This window comes from Mustelus asterias, chromosome 4 (assembly GCF_964213995.1).
Source record: "Mustelus asterias chromosome 4, sMusAst1.hap1.1, whole genome shotgun sequence".
In the NCBI taxonomy this organism is placed as follows: domain Eukaryota; kingdom Metazoa; phylum Chordata; class Chondrichthyes; order Carcharhiniformes; family Triakidae; genus Mustelus; species Mustelus asterias.
In genome coordinates, this window is record NC_135804.1 from 82,441,456 (window position 1) to 82,465,666 (window position 24,211).

At 46.4% G+C, this 24,211-nt stretch overlaps 1 protein-coding gene across 2 annotated transcripts in view; it reads right to left on the bottom strand.

Annotated features, from left to right (window-relative positions):
* LOC144492341 (sodium- and chloride-dependent neutral and basic amino acid transporter B(0+)-like) overlaps window positions 1-22,537 on the bottom strand; it is a 110,353-nt gene extending 87,816 nt beyond the window's left edge. Inside the window, exons 1-3 of one of the 2 annotated variants that reach the window (XM_078210335.1) lie at window positions 22,466-22,537; window positions 22,065-22,218; window positions 4,503-4,634 (exon numbers count right to left, since the gene is read on the bottom strand). In XM_078210335.1, coding sequence (XP_078066461.1) covers window positions 4,503-4,634; window positions 22,065-22,218; window positions 22,466-22,537 — 358 coding nt within the window. Of the gene's footprint in view, window positions 1-4,502; window positions 4,635-22,064; window positions 22,219-22,451 lie in introns of both variants that reach the window. The other variant, XM_078210336.1, reaches the window with a different exon arrangement.
* Window positions 22,538-24,211: the final 1,674 nt, after the last annotated feature.

The window sequence follows — 24,211 nt, forward strand, 5'->3', positions numbered from 1 at the left end:
CCTGGGGGGGGAGGGGGGGGTGGGGGGCCTATTTGCATCGGAATTTGATAGTTCTGGAGCTCTGCACATGCACAGTGGCCCCAACCTCCCATTTGCTGGCCAGCTCGGGACTTCCGCAGTGCTGCCCCTCCAGCCCCCTCCCCCCACGGCCCAATCGCAGCCCTCACAACAATTCCCGGACCAGCCATGACCCCTCCATCCCAGAGCACCCCGATGTCCAGGCCCCACCCTCCAGCAGTGGTGATTCCGCCACCCCCCCCCCCCCCACCCCAGCAGACCACTCCCCCAGCCCGCCTCAATCTCTGCCCTCCCTCCATCCCAGAATGATCCTGTCTGCAGAGTGGCAGTGGGACTCTCCACCCCCACTGATCGCCCTAGGCCCTACCCACAAAAGGTGGGCAGTGGCAAGGTGCCCCCTGGGCATGGGCATTTTGCCCCTTGGGCAGTGCCAGGGGCACAGGCTGGCACAGCCAGGGTGCCCATGCCCAGGGGACACCACTCCCCCAACGCCCGACCCCCTGGGGGGCCCCGATTGTCCCCCCTTCATTCCGGCGGGGTGAACTAGTCTGAACCCCGCTTAATGAAGCATTCCTGGTGGGGTGGGAGATTCGATCGGGACCTGAAATGTCCTGATAATTACCTCATATGCATATTTAAAACAGATTAAAAACAGATTTAAATATTTTACCTGCCTTCGCGCCGGTTTCCAGCGTGGTCTGACCGGCGACTGTTCACCGGCTGTGGGAGATGCGCATGCGTTCCCGGTACATGCGCCAATCCCTGTTCCAGGCCACAGATGCGCATCTCCCATCGTGACCCGACAGTAAAGTTACAGGCTGTCTTCCCGCGAATCTTTGAGGGTCAATTTCTTCTTACCATCAAATTTCTGTTATAGGTTTCCATTGTTTTCCAAAAGGGATACAAGGTTCTTATGAATTCCTGCACCTCTGTGTAATGTTTTTCACCAGCTTCTTGGCACTAGTTCAAAGGTTGCATAGTGTATTTATTTTTTCAACTTCTATTAATTTTTAAAGTAAAAACAAAGTGTATTTATTAATCACAAGTAAGGCTTACATTGACACTGCAATGAAGGTACTGTGAAATTCCCCTAGTTGCCATACTCTGGAGCCTGTTCAGGTCAATGCACCTGACCAGCGTGTCTTTCAGACTGTGAGACGAGACCGGAGCACCCGGAAGAAACCCACGCAGACACAGGGAGAACTTGCAAACTCCACACAGACAGTGACCCAAGCCGGGAATTGAACCTGGGACCCTGGCGCTGTGAGGCAGTAGTTCTAACCACTGTGCTGTCCGTTGTGCTACTTAGTTTCTTCAATAAATGGGTCACTTCCTTCACAGTATTTGAACATTTCGAATGTCTATTTTTGGTAGACACTTCTTCTCTATAACAATATTCTGTTGTTTCCTAGACTCTGGTTTCTGATCAGATAGAACATGGTGTGTGACGTTTGAGTGATTACAGCTCCCAAATAAATCTCTGAAACATATGTTTGCAATACTAATTTTTTCCTAAATCCTGGGACCTTGGACACTGGATTATTGCACAGAGGTTGGCTCAGGTGCCTGGGTGATACCTCTGCCTCAGGGCTCCACCAAACTCGGTTTGATGCCCAAGCTTCAGTCAGGTCTGTGAGAGGGGGGTGCTCAGATAGTAAAGTTTAAAATAAACCACCAGTAATAGCCAATCAGCTCCAAAAGTTCTCACTTATTTCTTACTCCTAATTTGGCATCATGCTTTCAGAATTTCTATTTTCTTTACCCAAGGCTTCAATTATTTGGTATATTCTAGGTATTTGGCGACTAAAAACCCAATATGAAACTTCTCTGGGTTTGCAATGAGCTCAAACAGTCTTACACTATCTCATAGAGGCTCCACTTCATATAAGTATGAATCCACTCTATGTTAATAGTATGTTAATAACATGTTAATTGTATGCTAATTGTGTTTAATTGTATGCTAATTGTGTTTAATTGTATGCAGGTTTCGGGCATTAGCTGGGGATTCACTTGTGCCCATCCAAAGAGGAGCAACTAAACTGGAATTGTTGGAATAAAGGATGCTTACTTAAAATGTTTACCTCTGTAAATAGATGCTTGTTGACAGGTGTAAAGATTGGCTGCAGTTTTATCCTTCACTACATATCATTTGAGATTATAACAGTCTGTACAGTAAATGGTATTGTCTCACCTTTATTATGACCCTTAGTGGTGTTGTCCTGTCCTGGTAAATCACCCTCATTCTCCTGGGTCAAGATGTGAATGGAGTTTTCCTGGTGTACCATGCCTGAACCCACTTATACGCATCGTCACTCAGTTCAGCAGAGAGATAAACTGTTCTCTGCACCTTGGGGTCAAGTCCCATTATAGTTCCTCCATCATTGTGCAAGCCTCCCTCTCTCTCTCTGTTTCTTTCTCTCTCTCTCAGTCTCTCTCCATAACCTCAGAATGTTTATCTAGTATTATCTGCTCAGGCTCCCTTCTCTGAAGCTGTCTGATCTTATAGTTCACTGGGCCCACAATTCCTGTAGGTTTATTAGATCCATGCTACAATACAAAAAGCTGGATTCAGATGTGGAGGTCAGGACCATCAAGGGATCATCAGTTTGGATTTTCTAACCACAGCCTCTTTATTATGTCGGACTCTCAGATTCTCCTGCGCCCTCTGTAAATGAGCCCTCAGTGATGTCTAAGGGTGTATACATCTCATTTTGCTCCCTCACCTACATGTTCCATATTTTTGAGAAATGATTTTCTTCCTCCCTGTCCTCTTTCACAATGATGTGGAGATGCCGGCGTTGGACTGGGGTAAGCAAAGAAGTCTCACAACACCAGGTTAAAGTCCAACAGGTTTATTTGGTAGCACAAGCCACAGGCTTTCAGAGCGCTGCTCCTTCATCAGGTGAGTGGGAGTTCTGTTCACAAACAGGGCATATAAAGACACAAACTCAATTTACAAAATAATGGTTGGAATGCGAGTCTTTACAGGTAATCAAGTCTTAAAGGTACAGACAATGTGAGTGGAGAGAGAGTTAAGCACAGATTAAAGAGATGTATATTGTCTCCAGTCAGGACAGTTAGTGAGATTTTGCAAGCCCAGGCAAGTCGTGGGGGTTACAGATAGTGTGACATGAACCCAAGATCCCGGTTGAGGCTGTCCTCATGTGTGCGGAACTTGGCTATCAGTTTCTGCTCAGCGATTCTGCGTTGTCATGTGTCGTGAAGGCCACCTTGGGCTTGCAAAATCTCACCAGCTGTCCTGGCTGGAGACAATACATATCTCTTTAACCTGTGCTTAACCGTCTCTCCACTCACATTGTCTGTACCTTTAAGACTTGATTACCTGTAAAGACTCGCATTGAGTTTGTGTCTTTATATGCCCTGCTTGTGAATAGAACTCTCACTCACCTGACGAAGGGGCAGCGCTCCGAAAGCTAGTGGCTTGTGCTACAAAATAAACCTGTTGGACTTTAACCTGGTGTTGTGAGACTTCTTACTGTGCTCCTTCACAATGTCAGGGAATCCATGAGGTTGTCACTTCAAATAGGACAAACCTGTAGAGAACTCGGGGACATCCCTAAGTCGAAACAGGAGAGTACAAACATTTGTCCCGTCATTATCTGCAACCAATTATACCATAATCTATTTTTTAATTCATTTATGGGATGTTGGTGTCGCTGGCTGGCCAGGCAGTTGAGAGTCAACCACATTGCTGTGGCTCTGGAGTCACATGTACGCCAGATGAGATAAGGATGGCAGATCTCCTTCCCTAAAGGACATTAGTGAACCAGATGGGTTTTTCCAACAATTGTCAATAGTTTCAAGGTTATCAGTAGATTCTTAATTCCAGATGTTTTTTACTGAATTTAAATTTCACCACCTGCCAAGGCAGGATTTGAAACAGGGTCCCCAGAACATTAGCTGAGTTTCTGGATTAATAATCTAGCGATAATACTACTAGGCCATCGCCTCCCCATTAAAGAGTTCTACTGAATATCTTTGCAAGGCCATTTGCTTGAGAATGGCACACAGACATAATTACATTCTTAATGTGGAGCAGCATACCAAGTTCTTTCATCAGTTTGGGCCATAAAAAGAATCCCCTGGCCCATTCAGATCTCCTTTGGGTTAGCCACCCTGAAGAACATCTTCACTAATTCACTCGCTCAGATTTAGAGATCATGCAACATTGTGCTTCTGGCTGAATTCTATAACCTGTTGTCATCATGCTAATCTCTCCAGTTCCCCACAAGGTCTATTTCAATTATTGAGAAAGCGATGAACATTTTCCTAAATTTGGAATGAGGAAATAAAACATTCCACTCATTGTCTGCACTTGCCTTTTAAATTATCAATAGAAGAGATTGAGAACAAGGCCAGCTGACACCACCATCTGATAAGAAAATATAGCCAGTACGTTTATAGGTATTAAACACTATTGCTCATTTCAATTGTTAACAAGTTAGTGTTCGATAAATATTCACCTTGTAACATTGGCACTGCTTTCCACACTGCAACAGGCCCACGGCTGGCAAACTGCCCAGAGGATGATTCCAGGAAAAACATCGGCATCCCAGCAAATGCCAGCATGAATGTATAAGGAATGAGAAACGCACCTGGAAAATGTAGTAAAAGGAAAGGGAAATAGATTGTCTGGATGTTGAAGACCAGGTTTATTCAGACAGTTTTAGAATGGATATTAAACAAGTAAACGGACCATCTCATATTAACACAGGAATTAAATGTTCCCCTTGATATTACAGTGTGAGTGCAGATTGTCAGTTTACTCAGTGTCAGAATACAAAACAAAACAGCCATTTGATTTGATTTAGTATTGTCACATGTATTAGTGCATATTGAAAAGTATTGTTTCTTGTGCGCTATACAGACAAGGCATCCCGTTCTAAAGAAGGAACCGAGAGAGTGCAGAATGTTGTGTTACAGTCATAGTTAGGGTGTAGAGAAAGATCAACTTAATGCAAGGTAAGTCCATTTAAATGTCTGATGGCAGCAGGGGAGAAGCTGTTCTTGAGTCGGTTGGTTCTTTTTTCCGACCAAAGAAGGTGGAAGAGAGAATGTCCGGGGTGCGTGGGGTCCTTAATTATGCTGGCTGCTTTGCCGAGGCATCGGGAAGTGTAGACAGAATCAATGGATAGGACGCTGGTTTGCATGTTGGATTGGGCTACATTCATGACCTTTTGTAGTTTCTTGCGGTCTTGAGCGGAGCAGAAGCCATACAACCAGAAAGAATGTTTTCTATGGTGCATCTGTAAAAGTTGGTGAGAGTCGTAGCTGACATGCCAAATTTCCTTAGCCTCCTGAAAAAGTAGAGGTGTTGGTGGGCTTTCTTAACTATAGTGTCGGCATGGGGGGACCAGGACAGGTTGTTGGTGATCTGGACACCTAAAAACTTGAAGCTCTTGACCCTTTCTATTTCGTCCCGTTGATGTAGACAGGGGCATGTTTTCCATTATGCTCCCCGAAGTTGATGACAATCTCCTTCCTTTTGTTGACATTGAGGGAGAGGTTATTGTCACCGCACCAGTTCACCAGATTCTCTATCTCATTCCTGTACTCTGTCTTGTCATTGCTTGAGATCCAACTATGGTGGTGTCATCAGCAAACTTGAAAATCGAGTTGGTGGGGAATTTAGCCACACAGTCATAGGTGTATAAGGAGTATAGTAGGGGACTGAGAACACAGCCTTGTGGGGCACTCATGTTGGGGATGATTGTAGAGGCGGTGTTGTTGCCTATCCTTACTGATTGTGGTCTTTGGGTTAGGAAGTTCAGGATCCAGTCACAGAGGGAGGAGCTGAGGCCCAGACCAGAGTTTGGAGATGAGTTTCGAAGGAATAATGGTGTTGAAGGCTGAGCTGTAGTCAATAAATAGGAGTCTGACATAGGTGTCGTTGTTATCCAGGTGTTGCAGGGTTGAATGCAGGGTCAGGGAGATGGTGTCTGCTGTGGACCTGTTGTGGTGGTAGGTGAACTGTAGTGGATCCAGGCAGTCCAGGAGGCTGGAATTGATTCGTGTCTTGAATCGTGTCTTGTCAGAACCACCGGACGATAGTCATTAAGGCACCCTGCTTGGCTTTTCTTTGGCACTGGGATGATGGTCATCTTCTTGAAGCAGATATGGATCTCAGATTGTCGTAAAGAGAGGTTGGAGATTTCTGCAACTACCCCCGCCAGCTGATCCGCGCAGGCTCTGAGTGCTTGTCCAGGTACCCCATCCGGGCCAGTCACTTTCTGTGGGTTGGCCTTCGAGAAAGTTGCTCTGACATCTGCAATAGTGACCTCAGATAGAGGTTCATCCGAAGCTTCCAGGGTGGAGGGCATGCTCTCACTGATCTCTTGCTCAAAACGGGCATAGAATGTATTGAGCTCATCAGGGAGGGGTGCGTTGGAGCCGGCAATTTTACGTGCCTTCATCTTGTAGCCTGTTATGAACATTCAGGCTCTTATCCTATTGCATTACTCCCAACACCCCAGTTCCTGGCACTTGAGACTTTCAAATGGCAACTGACACAAAATAAGTGCTCTATTTTAGCAGTCAAATAGTTTACAGGAAATTCATTATTGGGTTGGAGCTCGAAGTGAAAACATAATCTGTACTGCCAATAGAAGCTTCTCGCATTGATCCCAGTTCCCTCAGGTGTGTTGGTGCTGTTATGTTTATGAAACAGGGGAAGAATCCCAATCCCGAATGAAGCAGAGGATAGTGGACATCACAAGAAAAGGCTTTTAATGGGTGATCTTTACAAGAGCACCTGAGAGCATCTCCACAATTGTGATGGTGCACTACATCCTCCATTTCCTGCCAGTATGAGGGCACAAACAATACCTCCTGCAACCTGGAGACCGTTTCAAGGAAGAAGATGGAAAGAGGTGGAGGGAGGGAGGAGGCAACATTGAATGCCTGTAACTGGACTCAGTGAGAGAGTTTAGATTGTGAGAGGTCCTTCAATTCAGACAAAGCTCTCTTTCCCACTACAGACCACCATTCCCCACCATCGCGTTCATTTCAGACTCCCCACCACAAAGTCCCCTTGACCAACAGCAATCAATGAATGTCACCAACACACAACTTCTTTGTCCATCAACACACCCAATTACACAAACACCATTGTGCAAACCATCACTATCTGCTTTTGGATGCATTGCCTGTCCTAGTGTTAGTCTCCAGTGCTACCCCAGGGCTGAAGCTTGAATGATAGAAAGCTGCTGACTTTCACAGCAGGAGATTATAGATGGCCTTGCAGGATGACCATGAACAGCTCTGGGCTTTGAGGGCCTGGCTTCAAACTGCTTCACCTTAGCATGAGGAGCAACAATAAGGACTGGTTTCCTGAGAAGCAACTGTAAGGGAAATGAAGGAACAGCAGTGCTAGGAACACAAATGCTGTAACCTTGAGAGAAAACAGTATATTCGTTCTTCATGGAGCCACTGCAACGGCCAATATGTGATAGCACAGTGATCCACAAAACCTGAAAGATTATAGTTTGAACAAAGAACAAAAGAAATTACAGCACAGGAACAGGCCCTTCGGCCCTCCAAGCCTGCACCGACCATGCTTCCCGCGGAACTAAAACCCCCTACCCTTCCGGGGGCCGTATCCCTCTATTCCCATCCTATTCATGTATTTGTCAAGAAGCCCCTTAAAACTCACTATCATACCTGCTTCCACTACCTCCCCCAGTAGCGAGTTCCAGGCACCCACCACCCTCTATGTAAAGAAACTTGCCTCTTACATCTCCTTTAAACCTTGCCCCTCGCACCTTAAACCTATGCCTCCTAGTAATTGACTCTCCCACCCTGGGAAAAAGCTTCTGACTATCGACATTATCCATGCCCCTCATAATCTTGTGGACTTCCATCAGGTCGCCCCTCAACCTCTGTCGTTCCAGTGAGAACAAACCAAGTTTCTCCAACCGCTCCTCATAGCTAATGCCCTCCATACCAGGCAACATCCTGGTAAACCTTTTCTGTACCCTCTCCAACCCTCTTTCATGGAGGGAAAGTCATATTTGACTAATTTATTGGAATTTTTTGAGGATATAACGAGCGCGGTTGACAGAGGGGAACCGGTGGATGTGGTGTATTTAGATTTCCAGAAGGCATTCGATAAGGTGCCTCACAAAAGGTTGCTGCATAAGATAAAGGTACACGGAGTTGGGGGTAAAGTGTTAGCGTGGACTGAGGATTGGCTATCTAACAGAAAGCAGAGAGTCAGAATAAATGGGTGCTTTTCCGGTTGGTAATCAGTGACTAGTGGCGTGCCGCAGGGATCAGTGCTGGGGCCTCAACTATTTACCATATACATAGACAATCTAGAGGAGGGGACTGAGTGTAGGGTAACAAAGTTTGCGGATGACACAAAGATGAGTGGGAAAGCAAATTGCGTGGAGGACACAGAGAGTCTGCAGAGAGATTTGGATAGGTTAAGTGAGTGGGCAAGGATCTGGCAGATGGAGTATAACGTTGGTAAGTGTGAGGTTATCCACTTTGGAAGAAATAATAGTAAAATGGACTATTATTTAAACGGTGAAAAATTACAACATGCTACTGTGCAGAGGGACCTGGGGGTCCTTTTGCATGAATCACAAAAACTCAGTTTGCAGGTGCAGCAGGTAATCAAGGAGGCAAATGGAATGTCAGCCTTTATCGCAAGAGGGATGGAGTATAAAAGCAGGGAGGTCATGCTGCAATGTACAGGGTACTGGTGAGGTCGCACCTAGAGTACTGTGTACAATTTTGGTCCCCTTATTTAAGAAAGGATATATTAGCTTTGGAGGAGGTACAGAGAAGGTTCACCAGGTTGATTCCGGAGATGAGGGGGTTAGCTTATGAGGAGAGATTGAGTAGACTGGGCCTGTACTCATTGGAGTTTAAAAGGTTGAGGGGAGATCTTATAGAGACATATAAGGTAATGAAGTGGCGAGACAGGGTAAAAGCAGCGAGGTTATTTCCACTTACAATGGAAACAAGAACGAGGGGGCATAGCCTCAAAATATGGGGGAGTCAATTTAGAACAGAGTTGAGGAGGAACTTCTTCTCCCAGAGGGTAGTGAATCTTTGGAATTCTCTGCCCAATGAAGCAGTAGAGGCTACCTCCTTAAATGTTTTTAAGTCACAGATAGATAGACTTTTAACCATTAAGGGAATTAAGGGTTATGGGGAGCGGGCGGGTAAGTGGAACTGAACCCACTATCAGATCAGCCATGATCTTATTGAATGGCGGAGCAGGCTTGAGGGGCTAGATGGCCTACTCCTGCTCCTATTTCTTATGTTCCTAAAGCCTCCACATCCTTCTGGTAGTGTGGCGACCAGAATTGAACACTATATTCCAAGTGCAGCCTAACTAAGGTTCTATAAAGCTGCAACATGACTTGCCAATTTTTAAACTCAATGCCCCGGCCAATGAAGGCAAGCATGCCATATGCCTTCTTGACTACCTTATCCACCTGCTTTGCCACTTGCAGTGACCTGTGTACCTGTACACCCAGATCCCTCTGTCTATCAATACTCTTAAGGGTTCTGCCATTTACTGTACATTTCCTATCTGTATTAAACCTTCCAAAATGCATTACCTCACATTTGTCCGGATTAAACTCCATCTGCCATCTCTCCGCCCAAGTCACCAACCAATCTATGACCTGCTGTATCGTCTGATGGTCCTCATCGGTATCCGCCAATCCACCAACCTTTGTGTCGTCTGCAAACTTACTAATCAAGCCAATTACATTTTCCTCCAAATCATTTATATATTACAAACAGCAAAGGTCCCAGCACTGATCCCTGAGGAATGTGACTTGTCACAGCCCTCCATTCAGAAACGCACCCTTCCACTGCTATCCTCTGTCTTCTTTGATCGAGCCAGTTCTGTATCCACCTTGCCAGCTCACCTCTGATCCCATGCGACTTCACCTTCTCAACAGTCTGCCATGAGGGACCTTGTCAAAGGCCTTACTGAAGTCCATGTAGACAACATCCACTGCCTACCCTCATCAATCATCTTCGTCACTTCCTCGAAAAACTTAGTGAGGCACAATCTCCCCTTCACAAAACCATGTTGCCTCTCGCTAATACATCCACTTATTTCCAGGTGGGAGTAAATCCTGTCTCAAAGAATCCTCTCCAATAATTTCCCTACCACTGACATCAGGCTCACCGACCTGTAATTACGTGGATTATTCTTGCTGCCCTTCTTAAACAAATGAACAACACTGGCTATTCTCCAATCCTCTGGGACCTCCCCTGTAGCTAGTGAGGATACAAAGATTTCTCTCAAGGCCCCAGTAATTTCCTCCCTTGCCTCTTTCAGTATTCTGGGGCATATCCCATTAGGCCCTGGGGATTTGTCTACCTTAATGTTTCTCAAGAACCCCAATACCTCCTCCTTTTGGATCTCAACATGACTCAAACCATCTACACACCCTTTCCCAGATTCATCATCCACCAAGTCCTTCTCTTTGGTGAATACTGACACAAAGTATTCATTTAATATCTCACCCATTTCCTCTGGCTCCACGGATAGATTCCCTCCCCTGTCCTTGAGTGGGCCAACCCTCTCCCTGGCTACCCTCTTGCTCTTTATATATGTATAAAAAGCCTTGGGATTTTCCTTAATCCTGCTGGCCAATGACTTTTCATGACCCCTTTTAGCCCTCCTTACTTAAGTTTCTTTCTACTTTCCTTGTATTCCACACTTGCTTCGTGTGTTCCCAGCCTCCTAGCTTTGACAAATGCTTCCTTTTTCACTTTGACTACGCTCACAATACCTCTTGTTATCCAAGGTTCCCAAAACTTGCCATACTTATCTTCATCCTTACAGGAATGTGCTGGTCCTGAATCCCTATCAACTTACACTTGAAAGCATTTCACATGCCAGATGTGGATTTGCACTCAAACATCTGCTCCCAATCTATATTCTTCAGTTCCTGCCTAATATTGTTGCAATAAGCCTTCCCCCAATTTAGCATCTTCACTTGAAGACTACACTTATCTTTATCCATCAGTACCTTAAAGCTTACTGAATTGTGGTCACTGTTCCCGAACTGCTCCCCTACTGAAACATTGACCACCTGTCTGGGCTCATTCCCCAGTACCAGGTCCAGTACAGCCCCTTCCCTTGTTGGACTATCTGCATACTGCTTCAAGAAGCCCTCCTGGATGCCCCTTACAAACTCTGCCCCATCCACACCCCTAGCACTAAGTGAGTCCTAGTCAATATAGGGAAAGTTAAAATCACCCACCACAACAATCCTGTTATTTTTACACCTTGCCAAAATCTGCCTCCATATCTGTTCCTCTATCTCCCGCTGGCAGTTGGGTGGCCTATAGTAAACCCCCAACATTGTGACTACACTCTTCTTATTCCTGAGCTCTATCCATTTTGCCTCGCTGTATGAGCCCTCCAAGTGTCCTTCCGCACTACAGCTGTGATATTCTCCTTAATGAGTAGTGCAACTCCCCCACCCCTTTTACATCTCCCTTTATCCTGCCTGAAACATCTGTATGCTGGAACGTTAAGCTGCCAATCCTGTCCTTCCCTTAGCCAAGTCTCTGTAATAGCAACAACATCATAGTTCCAAGTACTTACCCAAGCTCTAAGTTTATCTGTCTTACCTGTTACACTTCTTGCATTGAAATAAATGCACTTCAATCCACCACACCCTGTTTGATTAGCAACCACACCCTGTCTGCTCTTCTTCTGAGTCTTACTGGCCCTGCTCCCTAGTTCCCCTTCTGTTAATTCACCTTTGCTTTGGTTCCCACCCCCCTGCCAAACTAGTTTAAATTCTCCCGTGTGACACTAGCAAACCTCCCAGCCAGAATATTTATGCCTTTCCAGTTTAGACGCAACCCTTCCTTTTTGTACAGGTCCCACCTGCCCCGGAAGAGATCCCAATGGTCCAGATATCTGAAACCCTCCCTCCTACACCAGCTGTTTAGCCACGTGTTGAGCTGCACTATCTTCCTATTTCTAGCCTCACTGGCATGTGGCACAGGGAGTAATCCTGAGATGACAACCCGAGAGGTCCTGCTTTTTAACTTTCTACCTAACTCCCTAAACTGCTGCTGCAGGACCTCATCACTCTTCCTGCCTATGTCGTTTGGACCAATACGTACCACGACCTCTGGCTGCTCGCCCTCTCCCTTCAGAATGCTTTCTGTCCGTTCAGAGACATCCTGGACCCTGGCACCAGAGAGGTGACATACCATTCTGGAGTCTCTTTCACGTCCACAGAAGCGCCTGTCTGCACCCCTAACTATAGAGTCTCCTATAACTATTGCTCCAGTGCTCTTTGTCCCTCCCTGCTTAACAACAGAGCCAGCCATGATGCCACTGCCTTGGCTGCTGCTGTTGTTATCACTGTGGTGAACCATCGTTGGTTCCCACTGGATACTACTGAGCCAGGGTCTGGCCAGTACTACAAGGATGTACATATGTTACTGTTGGGTTGTGCTACTTGTTGCTGTTGGGGTTAGGGTGGGGTTGTTACACCTTTGTACTGTAGTGTTGTGGTACATCCCAGTCGGGCTCCGCCTCCTGGGAGAGGTATAAAGGTCCCTGCCCTGGCTGGGATCCCTCAGTCTGGGATCGTGTATATAATTATTGGCTGCTTCATTACAGTAAATAAAAGCCTTTATTTCCCGAGCATCTAGCCTCGTGTATGATAACGCGCATCAATTTTATTTACTGTTGTTAAACTTTCGTCGAAGAAAAAAAAAAGAGAGTATGGAGCAGATACTGAAGCCGGAACGCCTTACACTAGATCCACGTGCGGTGGGCGCCTCTAACACCTTCGACCACTGGCTGAAGTGTTTCGAAGACTACCTGGCAGCCTCCGCAGCGGTCACCACAGATGATGACAGACTCCGGGTCCTCCATGCGAGGGTAAGCGACACTGTCTACCTCGCGATCCGTGCGGCCACCGATTACACAAAGGCCCTCGAGCTTCTGAAGAAGCGTTATATTAAACCGCCCAATGAAATACACGCTCGTTACCTCTTAGCCACTCGACGACGGCAGTCTGGCGAAACGATGGAGGAATATGCGAACGAGCTCCTACAGCTAGCCAGGGGCTGTAACTGCAAAGCTGTGTCGCCTGAGCAGAGCATGAACAACCTCGCCCGAGATGCGTTTGTGGCGGGAGTCGGATCGTCGTACATTCGACTTAAACTATTGGAGAAAGGTAACCTTGACCTTACCCAGGCAATCGAGCTAGCGGAGATGCTGGAGACGGCCTCCAAAAGCTTAGTATTGTATCCGGAAGACCACGTGGAGACAACGTGGCAGGAGCAGTCGCCAATACCTCCTTGTCCCTCGGGTTCGAAATGCTGCGTAATGGCGTGCTCACACTCGGGCCAGACGACGGCAGCAACTCCGGGCGGCCCGCGGTGTTACTTCTGTGGGGGAGCGAAGCATACTCGGCAACGGTGTCCCGCTAAGGCTGTGTTGTGCTCCGCCTGCGGTAAGAAGGGGCACTATTCAAAAGTGTGCCGATCTAAATCTAGGAACGGCAGTGCGGCCTGCAATTCTTCAGAGCTCGGCTCTTTGTCGTCGAAATCATCGAGGGGTTCGTCCACGTGCGAGGCCAGGGCGACGCCATTACGGTCGACGGAGTCGGAGGTGTGTGACCACCAGGGGTCGCTGAGTTTGGCGCCATCACCCACGTGCGACCTATGGGACCGGCCATGTTGGCCGGCACCGACCGCGAACGACCAGCAGGGGTCCTCCTCGTCAATTTCAGCTGCCTGCAGTGGCGCTCAGGAACCAACGGTGGCGTCGATCATCCTGGACCAGGCCAAGCCTCATAGACTTGACAAATCTATGATGAACATCCAGGTAAATGACCACGTGATTTATTGTCTGTTTGACAGCGGGAGCACTGAGAGCTTTATCCACACAGACACTGTGAAGCGGAGTGGACTCCGGATTCAACCTGCCAAACAGACAATCTCTATGGCATCGAGGTCCCGGTCTGTCACCGTGCTAGGGAGTTGCGTGGTAACTTTGACGCTGCAAGGCACGGTTTACGAGCGTTTCAAGCTCCTAGTGTTGCCGTACCTTTGCGCACCAATACTTCTCGGACTAAACTTCATGGTCCACTTGAGGAGTGTAACCCTACAGTACGGTGGGCCACTCCCTTCACTGTCAGTGGGAGAACAGCAGCCTCCAAATTGCCCAACGCGCCCCGCCTGTAGCCTCTCGACGCTGAAGATCACCACACCCTCCCTGTTCCAGAATCTTGTGCCAGGCTGCAAGCCCATCGCGACTAAAAGTAGGCGTTACAGCGCTGAGGATCGGATCTTCATTAGATCTGAGGTTCAGCGGTTCCTCAAAGAAAGGATCATACAACCCAGCGCTAGTCCGTGGAGGGCGCAGGTCGTGGTGGTCAAGAGCGGGAACAAACCCCGGATGGTCATTGACTATAGTCAGACCATTAATCGATACATGCAGCTGGATGCGTATCCTCTCCCGCGCATATCTGATATGGTCAATCAGATTGCGCAGTACCGGGTGTTCTCCACCATAGACCTCAAGTCTGCCTACCACCAATTCCCCATTCGCCCAGAGGACCGACAATACACGTCTTTTGAGGCGGATGGTCGCTTGTATCACTTTCTCAGGGTTCCCTTTGGTGTCACCAATGGGGTCTCGGTCTTCCAGCGTGCTATGGACCGAATGGTGGACCAGAACGGGCTGCGGGCTACCTTCCCGTACTTGGATAATGTCACCATCTGCGGCCATGACCAGCAGGACCACGACACGAATCTCCTGAATTTCCTACGCACTGCATCTCGCCTGAACCTGACCTACAACAGGGAGAAGTGTGTGTTTCGTACGCGCCGTTTAGCCACCCTAGGATACGTGGTGGAAAACGGGGTCATTGGCCCTGATCCAGACCATATGCGCCCCCTTTCTGAACTTCCCTTGCCCGCTAGTGCAAAAGCACTGAGAAGATGCTTAGGCTTCTTCTCTTATTATGCGCAGTGGGTTCCCAATTACGCGGACAAAGCCCGTCCGCTCATTAAGTCCACGACTTTTCCCCTAACGCCAGAGGCCCAATTGGCCTTCGATAAATTAAAAGCCGACATCGCGAAAGCTACGATGCACGCTGTTGACGAGTCCATCCCCTTTCAGGTGGAGAGCAATGCATCTGATTTCGCCCTGGCCGCCACACTTAACCAGGCGGGCAGGCCCGTCGCATTTTTTTCCCGCACCCTCCAAGGCCCTGAAATCCGGCATTCAGCGGTGGAAAAGGAGGCCCAGGCCATTGTGGAGGCCGTCAGGCACTGGCGCCATTACTTGGCGGGAAAACGGTTCACCCTGATCACGGACCAGCGGTCCGTGGCGTTCATGTTTAATAACACGCAGAGGGGCAAGATCAAGAATGACAAGATCTTGCGGTGGAGAATTGAACTCTCCATCTATAACTACGACATCATGTACCATCCAGGGAAACTCAATGAGCCCTCGGATGCCCTCTCGTGTGGAACATGCGCCAGTATACAGGAGGACCGTTTGCAGGCTCTCCATAATGACCTATGCCATCCTGGGGTCACTCGGCTCTACCACTTTATAAAAGCCCGCAACCTGCCCTACTCGGTGGAGGACGTCAGGTCCGTAACAAGAAGCTGTCGGGTTTGCGCGGAATGTAAACCGCACTTTTACCGACCTGACCGGGCACATTTAGTCAAGGCCACTCGTCCCTTCGAGAGACTGAGTGTCGATTTTAAGGGCCCCCTTCCCTCAACAGATTGGAATGTGTACTTCCTCAATATCATTGACGAGTACTCTAGGTTCCCTTTTGTTGTTCCCTGCTCTGATACATCCGCTGCCACGGTTATCAAGGCATTCCGTGATCTTTTTACCCTGTTCGGGTACCCCGGCTACATTCACAGCGACAGGGGCTCATCGTTCATGAGCGATGACTTGAGGCAATTCCTGCTCTCATACGGGATTGCCTCTAGTAGGACCATGAGCTACAACCCTAGGGGTAACGGACAGGTGGAACGTGAGAATGCTACAGTCTGGAAGGCTGTCTTACTGGCGTTGAAGTCAAAAAGTCTTCCAGTCTCCCGTTGGCAAGAGGTGCTCCCTGATGCACTCCATTCTATTCGCTCACTCCTGTGTACGGCAACCAATGCTACTCCCCATGAGAAGATGTTTTCATTCCCTCGGAAGTCTTCCTCGGGGACCTCATTACCGTCTTGGTTGACGTACTCAGGACCCGTCCTCCTGCGGCGACATGTAAGGGCCCGCAAGTCCGACCCGTTGGTCGAACAGGTCCATCTCCTCCACGCCAACCCTCAGTATGCCGATGTGGCATACCCTGACGGGCAAGAGGACACGGTCTCGATCCAAGACCTGGCGCCAGCAGGGGACGTAGCAACCCCTGTCGCTCCCATACCCCCTGTTACAAACCCCTTAACTCTTGTTTCTCCCCCGGACACGGCGCGGGCAGCATCGGGACCATTGCTTAACCCTTTTACTCCCGTGTACAGCTTGCCTGAGTCCAGAAGATGGTCGCCACTGCAGGGCGTGTCAGGACTCCAGGGACTACCGTCACCTCAGGGTCAACCGGCCTGTGAGTCCGTGGAAGAACAGCTGGACGCCGCCTTGGGGAGAACGCCACCGCAAGTGCCTACTCCGGTGTCACCGCCGGTATTGAGGAGGTCACAACGACGGTGCGGTCCCCCTGACCATCTGAACTTATAGACTGATGACACTTTATTCTGTTTTTTTTGTACCCCGCCAGCCTTTGTTCTCAAAGGAGGGGTGAATGTGGTGAACCATCGTTGGTTCCCACTGGATAGTACTGAGCCAGGGTCTGGCCAGTACTACAAGGATGTACATATGTTACTGTTGGGTTGTGCTACTTGTTGCTGTTGGGGTTAGAGTGGGGTTGTTACACCTTTGTATTGTAGTGTTGTGGTACATCCCAGTCGGGCTCCGCCTCCTGGGAGAGGTATAAAGGTCCCTGCTCTGGCTGGGACCCCTCAGTCTGGGATCGTGTATATAATTATTGGCTGCTTCATTACAGTAAATAAAAGCCTTTATTTCCCGAGCATCTAGCCTCGTGTATGATAACGCGCATCAATCACCTGATAGGCCATTCCCCCCAACCGCTCCTTGACACCAGATCTTCCGCTTCCCACTTCTTAGTAGATGTTGCTGGTCCGACTTCTCCCAGAATGCACCAGTGAAGTCCTTCAGCCGCCTCTACCGGATTTGCTGGGCTGTTGTTTGCTAAACAACAGAGGGGTTGTAACAAAGCTAAGAGTTTATACTATATTTTTATGAATTATATATTTTATATATTATATATATATATAAAATATATATATATATATATATATATATAATCATGGCTAATTCCTAAAATTTTAAAACTGAGCAATGACCTTTCAGAAATTCCTGAAGTCATGTCTGGTTGTAATCTTCGAACAATAAGAGCTATCAGGACAGTATCGCAGAGACTTGTGCCTCCAGCACCTCTGAAGTGACAATGACAACCCCTGTGGATTGTAATGGCCCCTGTGGAATGTAATGGCCAAATTCAAAGGAAATTATACAAAGGCCATCTATATTTCGTAAGCCAGGTCTGCCCACTGGAGACTACTAGTCTGCTAGGACAAAGAGCCTTGTAATCTTTCTTTCAAATTTTTAATAGTTGGAACATTAGAAAACTCAGGAACCCAGGCAAAGGAATATATACCCTTTGTCAAAGCTAAAGTCGAGGAGTGGAAGTGTTGTGAGCAGTGAATACCAGTTATACTGTCATGCTGTATTGTAACTCAGTCTGCTATCTTACACCTACCAAGCAGCAGGACAGAAAAGGGGCTCTGTCCAGATTTGGATTCTTGGTCCCATCCATATTCTTACCACTGGAACTTCTGAACTTCTCTACCATCGTCTACAACACTAATTCAGCTCTGTATGCCTATCGCATCATGGAAGTGATCTCCACTAGAAAAGTGAATTGTCCAGCATCAATCTGCAGCCTCTGTGAAGGAATTCACCATTAGACCTTGATTCTGGACTCTGGACTCATGTAAAAAAAATAATACTTTTCTCTATGATCTTTGCCCTGCAAAATCTTTCTTTCTCTATCTCTCTTTTATTGGATGAATACACAGAGAGTCGCCCACATTTTGTGTGTGCGCAAATGAACTAAATCTCTGAGTTCATCCTATCTCAAGTTTGCTGTGGGATTAAAAACAAAGAACTGTTATGACGCAGGCCAGAAACTCCAAGGGTTCGACGACCATAGGATTTGCACTTTGCATTTGGCATGGGTGAGCATAAGATATTTCATTCCAGGTTTGATTTAAGTGACCCACTAGAGAGCTTTAATCAAACAAAGTTTATTTAAGAAAACAGTTAACATATAATAAGAAAATTAGCATAACTTTTAACAATTACAAAAAGAACAACCATGATATCATATAAACCTTAACAGCTAAGTATACTGTTTCAAATTAAACAACCCGCACAAACATACACCCTGTTGTAGGCTTGGCACAGGGAGCAAGTATGCTCACGAGATGCTGGATTTTGCAGCTTTGCAACAACTGCTGCAAATTGGTCCTTTGAAATGTGGGATTACAACTGAGACTTCCCAGCCCTGGAACTTCCAGCACATCTTGAGTGACACAGAGATACTGCTTGCCTCTGGCTTCCAGCTGCACCACACAGACAGCAGAATTTTCGAGAGACAGCGAACACTTCACGCCTTTCAGTCTGCAGTCCAAACAGCTTCTGCCCAAAATGAAACCAAAACCTTTTTTTTTCCACCTGACCTGTTAATCAGGTTCCACCCAACAATTCCAAAAGGGTCATAAAACTGCAGGACACTGCATTAGGCCCAGATTAAAAATAAACAAGATGCCCATTATATTGCTTTAGCAACAATTAGAGGACACCGGCTCAGATACCACGGCAACAAAAGCACCAAGCCTGCTTGAAAAACCTTCACAGAAACATGATCAAAATAAATTTCTTAAAGGCACAGGATCATCACAGAACAAAGAACAGTACAGCACAGGAACAGGCCCTTCAGCCACCAAGTCTGCACCGCACATGACACCTTTCTCAACTAAAGACTTTTTGCCTCTACACAGTCCATATCCCTATATTCTCTGCCTATTCATGTATCTGTCAAGATGCTTCTTAAACATTGCCATTGCATCTGCTTCTATCATCTCCTCTGGCGGCGCATCCCAGGTACTTACCACCCGTCTGTGTAAAAACACTTGCCTCCCATGTCTCCTTTAAACTTTCCCCCTTTTACCATAAACCCATGTCCCCTAGTAATTGAAATTTCTACCCTGGGAAAAAAGACTCCGACCAACCATGCTATCCATGCCTCTCATAATTTTGTAAACCATGCCATAATTTTATAAAACATTAATTAGGCCACAGATGGAGTATTGTGTGCAGTCCTGGTCGCCACACTATCAGAAGGATGAGATTGCACTGGAGAGGGTGCAGAGGAGATTCACCAGGATGTTGCTTGGGATGAAAAGTTTCAGCTATGAAGAGAGACTGGATAGGCTGGGACTGTTTTCCCTGGAGCAGAGGAGGCTGAGGGTCTGATAGAGGTATACAAAATTATGGGAGGCATAGATAAGGCACATCATAAGGATATTTTCCTCATGGCAGGTGTGTCTAAAACCAGAGGGCATAAGATTAAGGAATAAGCAGTTTAGAGGGGAACTAAGGAAAAATATTTTCACCCAGAGGGTGCTGGAAATATGGAACGTGCTGCCTGAGAGGGTGGTGGAGGCAGGTACTCTCACTGTATTTAAGAAGCATCTGGATGAGCACTTAAATCACCAAGGCATAGTAGACTATGGTCCAATTGATATTTGATGGTCGACATAGACATGGTGGGCCAAAGGGCCTGTTTCTGTGTTATATAACTCTATTACTGTAGACATAGTTGTCAGAGATTGCAGTCCTCTCAAACTCCTACATTCTGCAGTTACTGCACATCACCTAATGTCTATCTAACCTTGCTAATTTATTCAGTTATTTTCTTAGTCATTATTTTATGTTTTTTATTAGAATCAATGATTTTAGTTTCACAATTAATTAGTTCATCTAGTTTAAGTTACTTATTTAGTAAGATAATAAATAGCAAGTTACAGTTTCGTAGCTTAGAAAAAGAGACCTTGTAAAACTGTAATATTTAACAGTTGATCATTTACCTGTTCTGTGATGTTACTCCTTGATTTTTTGTGTCTGGCTTTGGCTCCCAATTCTCTCTCAGGCTCCTGACTTTCTCTGCTCTCATCTCACACTCTAATTTGTGACTCTTTTCTTAGTTTGTTCGTGAGATGTGAGCATCGCTGACAAGGCCAGTATTTATTACCTATACCTAAGTGCATGTAGGAGGTAGTGAGTCACCTTCTTGAACCACTACAGTCTACGTGGTATAGGTACACCCACAATGCTTTCTTTTCTATACAACTGAGTGATACATTGAATTGTTTGTTAAGCCATATCAGAGGGCAATTAAGAGTCAACCACATTATTGTGGCTCTGGAGTCAGATAGGGTAAGGACTGCAGATTTCCTTCTCTCTTCCTTCCTCTTTCTGGTTGCCTCTCTGCTTTCAGCTTTCACTCGGGCTCCTGACTCTCAAGGCATTCCCCATCTATGGGCCCGATTTTCCGGCCGTTCCTGCCAGCAGAATCTTTTGCTCCTGCCAGAGGTGAACCCTTGCCCAGTCGGTTCCCCAGAGGTGGTACAGGTAAGCCACGCAAAATGCCATAGACATTGGTGGGACTGGAAGATCCTGCAACAGCCAAGGACGAGCCACCTCCAAAAGACAGGCTGCGGGGGGGCTAGAAAATACCGCCGTGAATCTCTCCAATCTGACTCTATCTAACTCCTCAGCTGTCCCTCTATCTCATATACAAGGAGGCCAGTCAATCAGAGAGTCTAATTCTATTAAATTGGTGTAACACACCAAGCAAAGTTGTATCACTATAGGTGCAAAACTCTACTTCCAATAGAAGGTACATTCTTATAGGTTTGACGTGCGACTGAAGAAGACACTTTGTGCTTGTCAGCATGGAATGTTCCCAATGGTGGGGGCATCCAGAGCTAGGGGTCATAGTTTGAGGATAAGGGGTAAATCGTTTAGAACTGAGGTGAGGAGAAATTTCTTCACCCAGAGGGTGGTGAATGTGTGGAATTCACTACCACAGAAAGTAGTCGTGAATTCCACACATTTCACACATCCACTGATTTCAAGAAAAAAATAGATATCGCTCTTGGAGCTAAAGGGACCAAAGGATATGGGGGGGAAGGGGGGGATCAGGGTATTGAATTCGATAATCAGTCATGATCAAAATGAATGGCAGAGCAGGTTCGAAGGGCCAAATGGCCTACTCCTGCTTCTAATTTCTGTTTCTATGTAAGCAACATGATCAGTATTACTACAGCAGGAACACTCAATCAATTCAAGCAATCCATCCAGGGGATACTATGCTCAAATCGCTGAACAGAGTGAGTGGATTGCTGACACAAACATAATTTCAGTGGGTCATAAACATTAGTGACTCATCATATTGCAGGAATCACCGGCAGTTGATGCTAATCTCTCACCTCTCAGCAAAACTCCTGAGATTCAGGCCTTTTCTGAAATGCTACCCTCCGCTCTCCTCTGAACTCCCCACAGTCTCCAAAACAAGTAATAACCAACAACACCCAAAACACTAAGTAATCAACTGGCTGTATGCCTGGAAGCAAGCATCAGCTTCTATACTGACCGAAAAAAACAGTTGTTTTATGATCTCTGATTGTGATTGTATGTTTAGGTTAAATTTCAGTCATGCAACTTAAGCTGTAATTGAAACCTAACCTCAGTACTTGTCTGGAGTGAGGGTGGAAGGTGTCGTTATTGGTGACTGTAAATTAAAGTGTTCCCTGGTTCATTGAATGTAATATTCTTTATAAATACATGCATTGTTCCCTTTATTTCTGACTTTACCTGCATTCTATTTTAGATTTGTCTACATTACCTCCTCCATTTTTGTAAGCCAAGTAAGGGAATCTCCAGACGTTGCCCAGACCCACAGCAGAGCCGATCACTGAGAGCAAGTAGTCAGTCTTCGAGGACCAGTTGCCTCGCTCCACATTCTCGTCACTTTCACCCTCATGTCCATTGGTGACAGCCTGGGGGGAAAGAGGGGAAATGGACAACTCTGAAATTAAGACTTTCCCAGACTGGAACTCAAACAATAAATAGTTTTCACCCAGGACAATTGTGTTGTTCTCCATTTTGCAGCAAACAGTTAATAGTTTGGAAGCACCCTGGACCCCATGGAGAGGCGCTGCAATACACAACAACCAAAATCCCCAAATCATAAGCAGTCTCAGAGTTTTACAGGCGTTTACTGTCATGTTTTGATAAATTACTCACCGTGTCCTCTGGAAGGTGTGCCTGATGGTCATTCTGGGAGAATTCAGATAAAGACAATTCTCCCTTGTCCATTTGGAGAATGGTGCAGGATTTTCTATTTGCTGAGGGTGTGGAACTCCAGTTTGAAGACGTTACACAGCTGCAATATCCTGGTGAAAGGACTGAGTTCGGAAACAGAGTCCAATAGCAGTGCAAAGTACAAGAACTTTTCCATATGTAATTAAAATAAGTTTAGCTTTGGTTGCAGAGGTCATACGTACATCCAAGGTCCCTGAATATTTCACCAATAACAGGTGCCAGACCACATGTTCCTTATTGGCTATTATGTGTATTAATGTCAGAACACTCCATATCAAAGTGCATCTACAGTTTTGTCTACAGCTGAATTTTTAAAGGGGGCAGAACCTTACAGATGCACCAGGCAGGAGTTCAGGTGATGCCAAACCCTCCATGTGTTTGCTTAAACAATAGGAATTGTTTTCTTTGAACCTTAAAAACAATCCACTACACTGTTTTGAGTTCTTTAGAACAACTGTTCCAATATTTGTTTTGGCTCTAGTCTTACTGAGATTGTGGGCTGAATCTTAACCGTCAGACCCCTTCACTGTGGGAGATGCTGAGAGGGCATTGGGACCATTATGGACAGCATGGTGGCACAGTGGTTAGCACTACTGCCTCACAGCACCAGGGACCCAGGTTCAATTCCTGGCTTGGGTCACTGTCTGTGCGAAGTCTGTATGTTCTCCCCGTGTCTGCATGGGTTTCCTCCGGGTGCTCCAGTTTCCTCCCACATTCCGAAATGCTAAATTCTCCCTCAGCGTATCTGAACAGGCACCAGGAGTGTGGCGACCAGAGGATTTTCACAGTAACTTTGTTGCAGTGTTAATGTAAGCCTACTTGTGACAATAATAAATTTTTAAAAATTAAAATTAAAGTGTCAGCAGAAGATTTGTCAGTAGCTTTTTAACCAAGCCACTGCATCAACATTAATCTTCCAGTGTGCTGACCAATTAGAGCGGGCAAGCATTATGTTGACCCTCATCAGCCTGTTTTACCTCCACTATTTAAAGGTACCCAACAAGGATCAGAATTGAAAAATTGCAGATATAGTTTGACAGATCCAGGCACTGCACAGATAGAGGCTCCATCTGACAAGGCAGCACCACATATTCCAATGTGTCCTGGACATGATCCGTTTTTTAAATCTTTCATAGGAAGGGAACATAGCTGACAGAGGCAGCATTTGCTGCCTGTCCCTAATTTCCCTCGAATGAAATGGCTTGTTGAGAGGGAAGTTTCAGAGGGAAGTTAAGAGTCAAACTGGAGTCACATGTAGGCCAGACCACACAAGGCGGGCAGATTTCCTTCTCTGAAGTGAACCAGGTGTTTTTTTTATAACAATCAATGATAGTTGCCTGGGCCAATCCTATTGAGACTAGGTCTGGAATTTTCCATTGTGGAGAATATGGCAGACAGGATAATCAACGTGTTCCCGCTGGGTGGCATGGTGGGTGAATACGTGTGATCTTCCACTTCTGACCTCCTTAATAATGATTCCACAAGCTCAGCAAGTTTTGTGCTGGGGCAGACAGGAAGTCGCTCACATTGCCTTCACTTCATGGAGTCAAAGGTCTTGTCTTGCCACTATATATTTAAAAAACATCTGGAAACTTATTCACTCATTGCGGGTCAGGAGCTCTGCACTATTCTTCTAGAGTCCTCGCAGCTGCAGCTCAGACTGGAGAA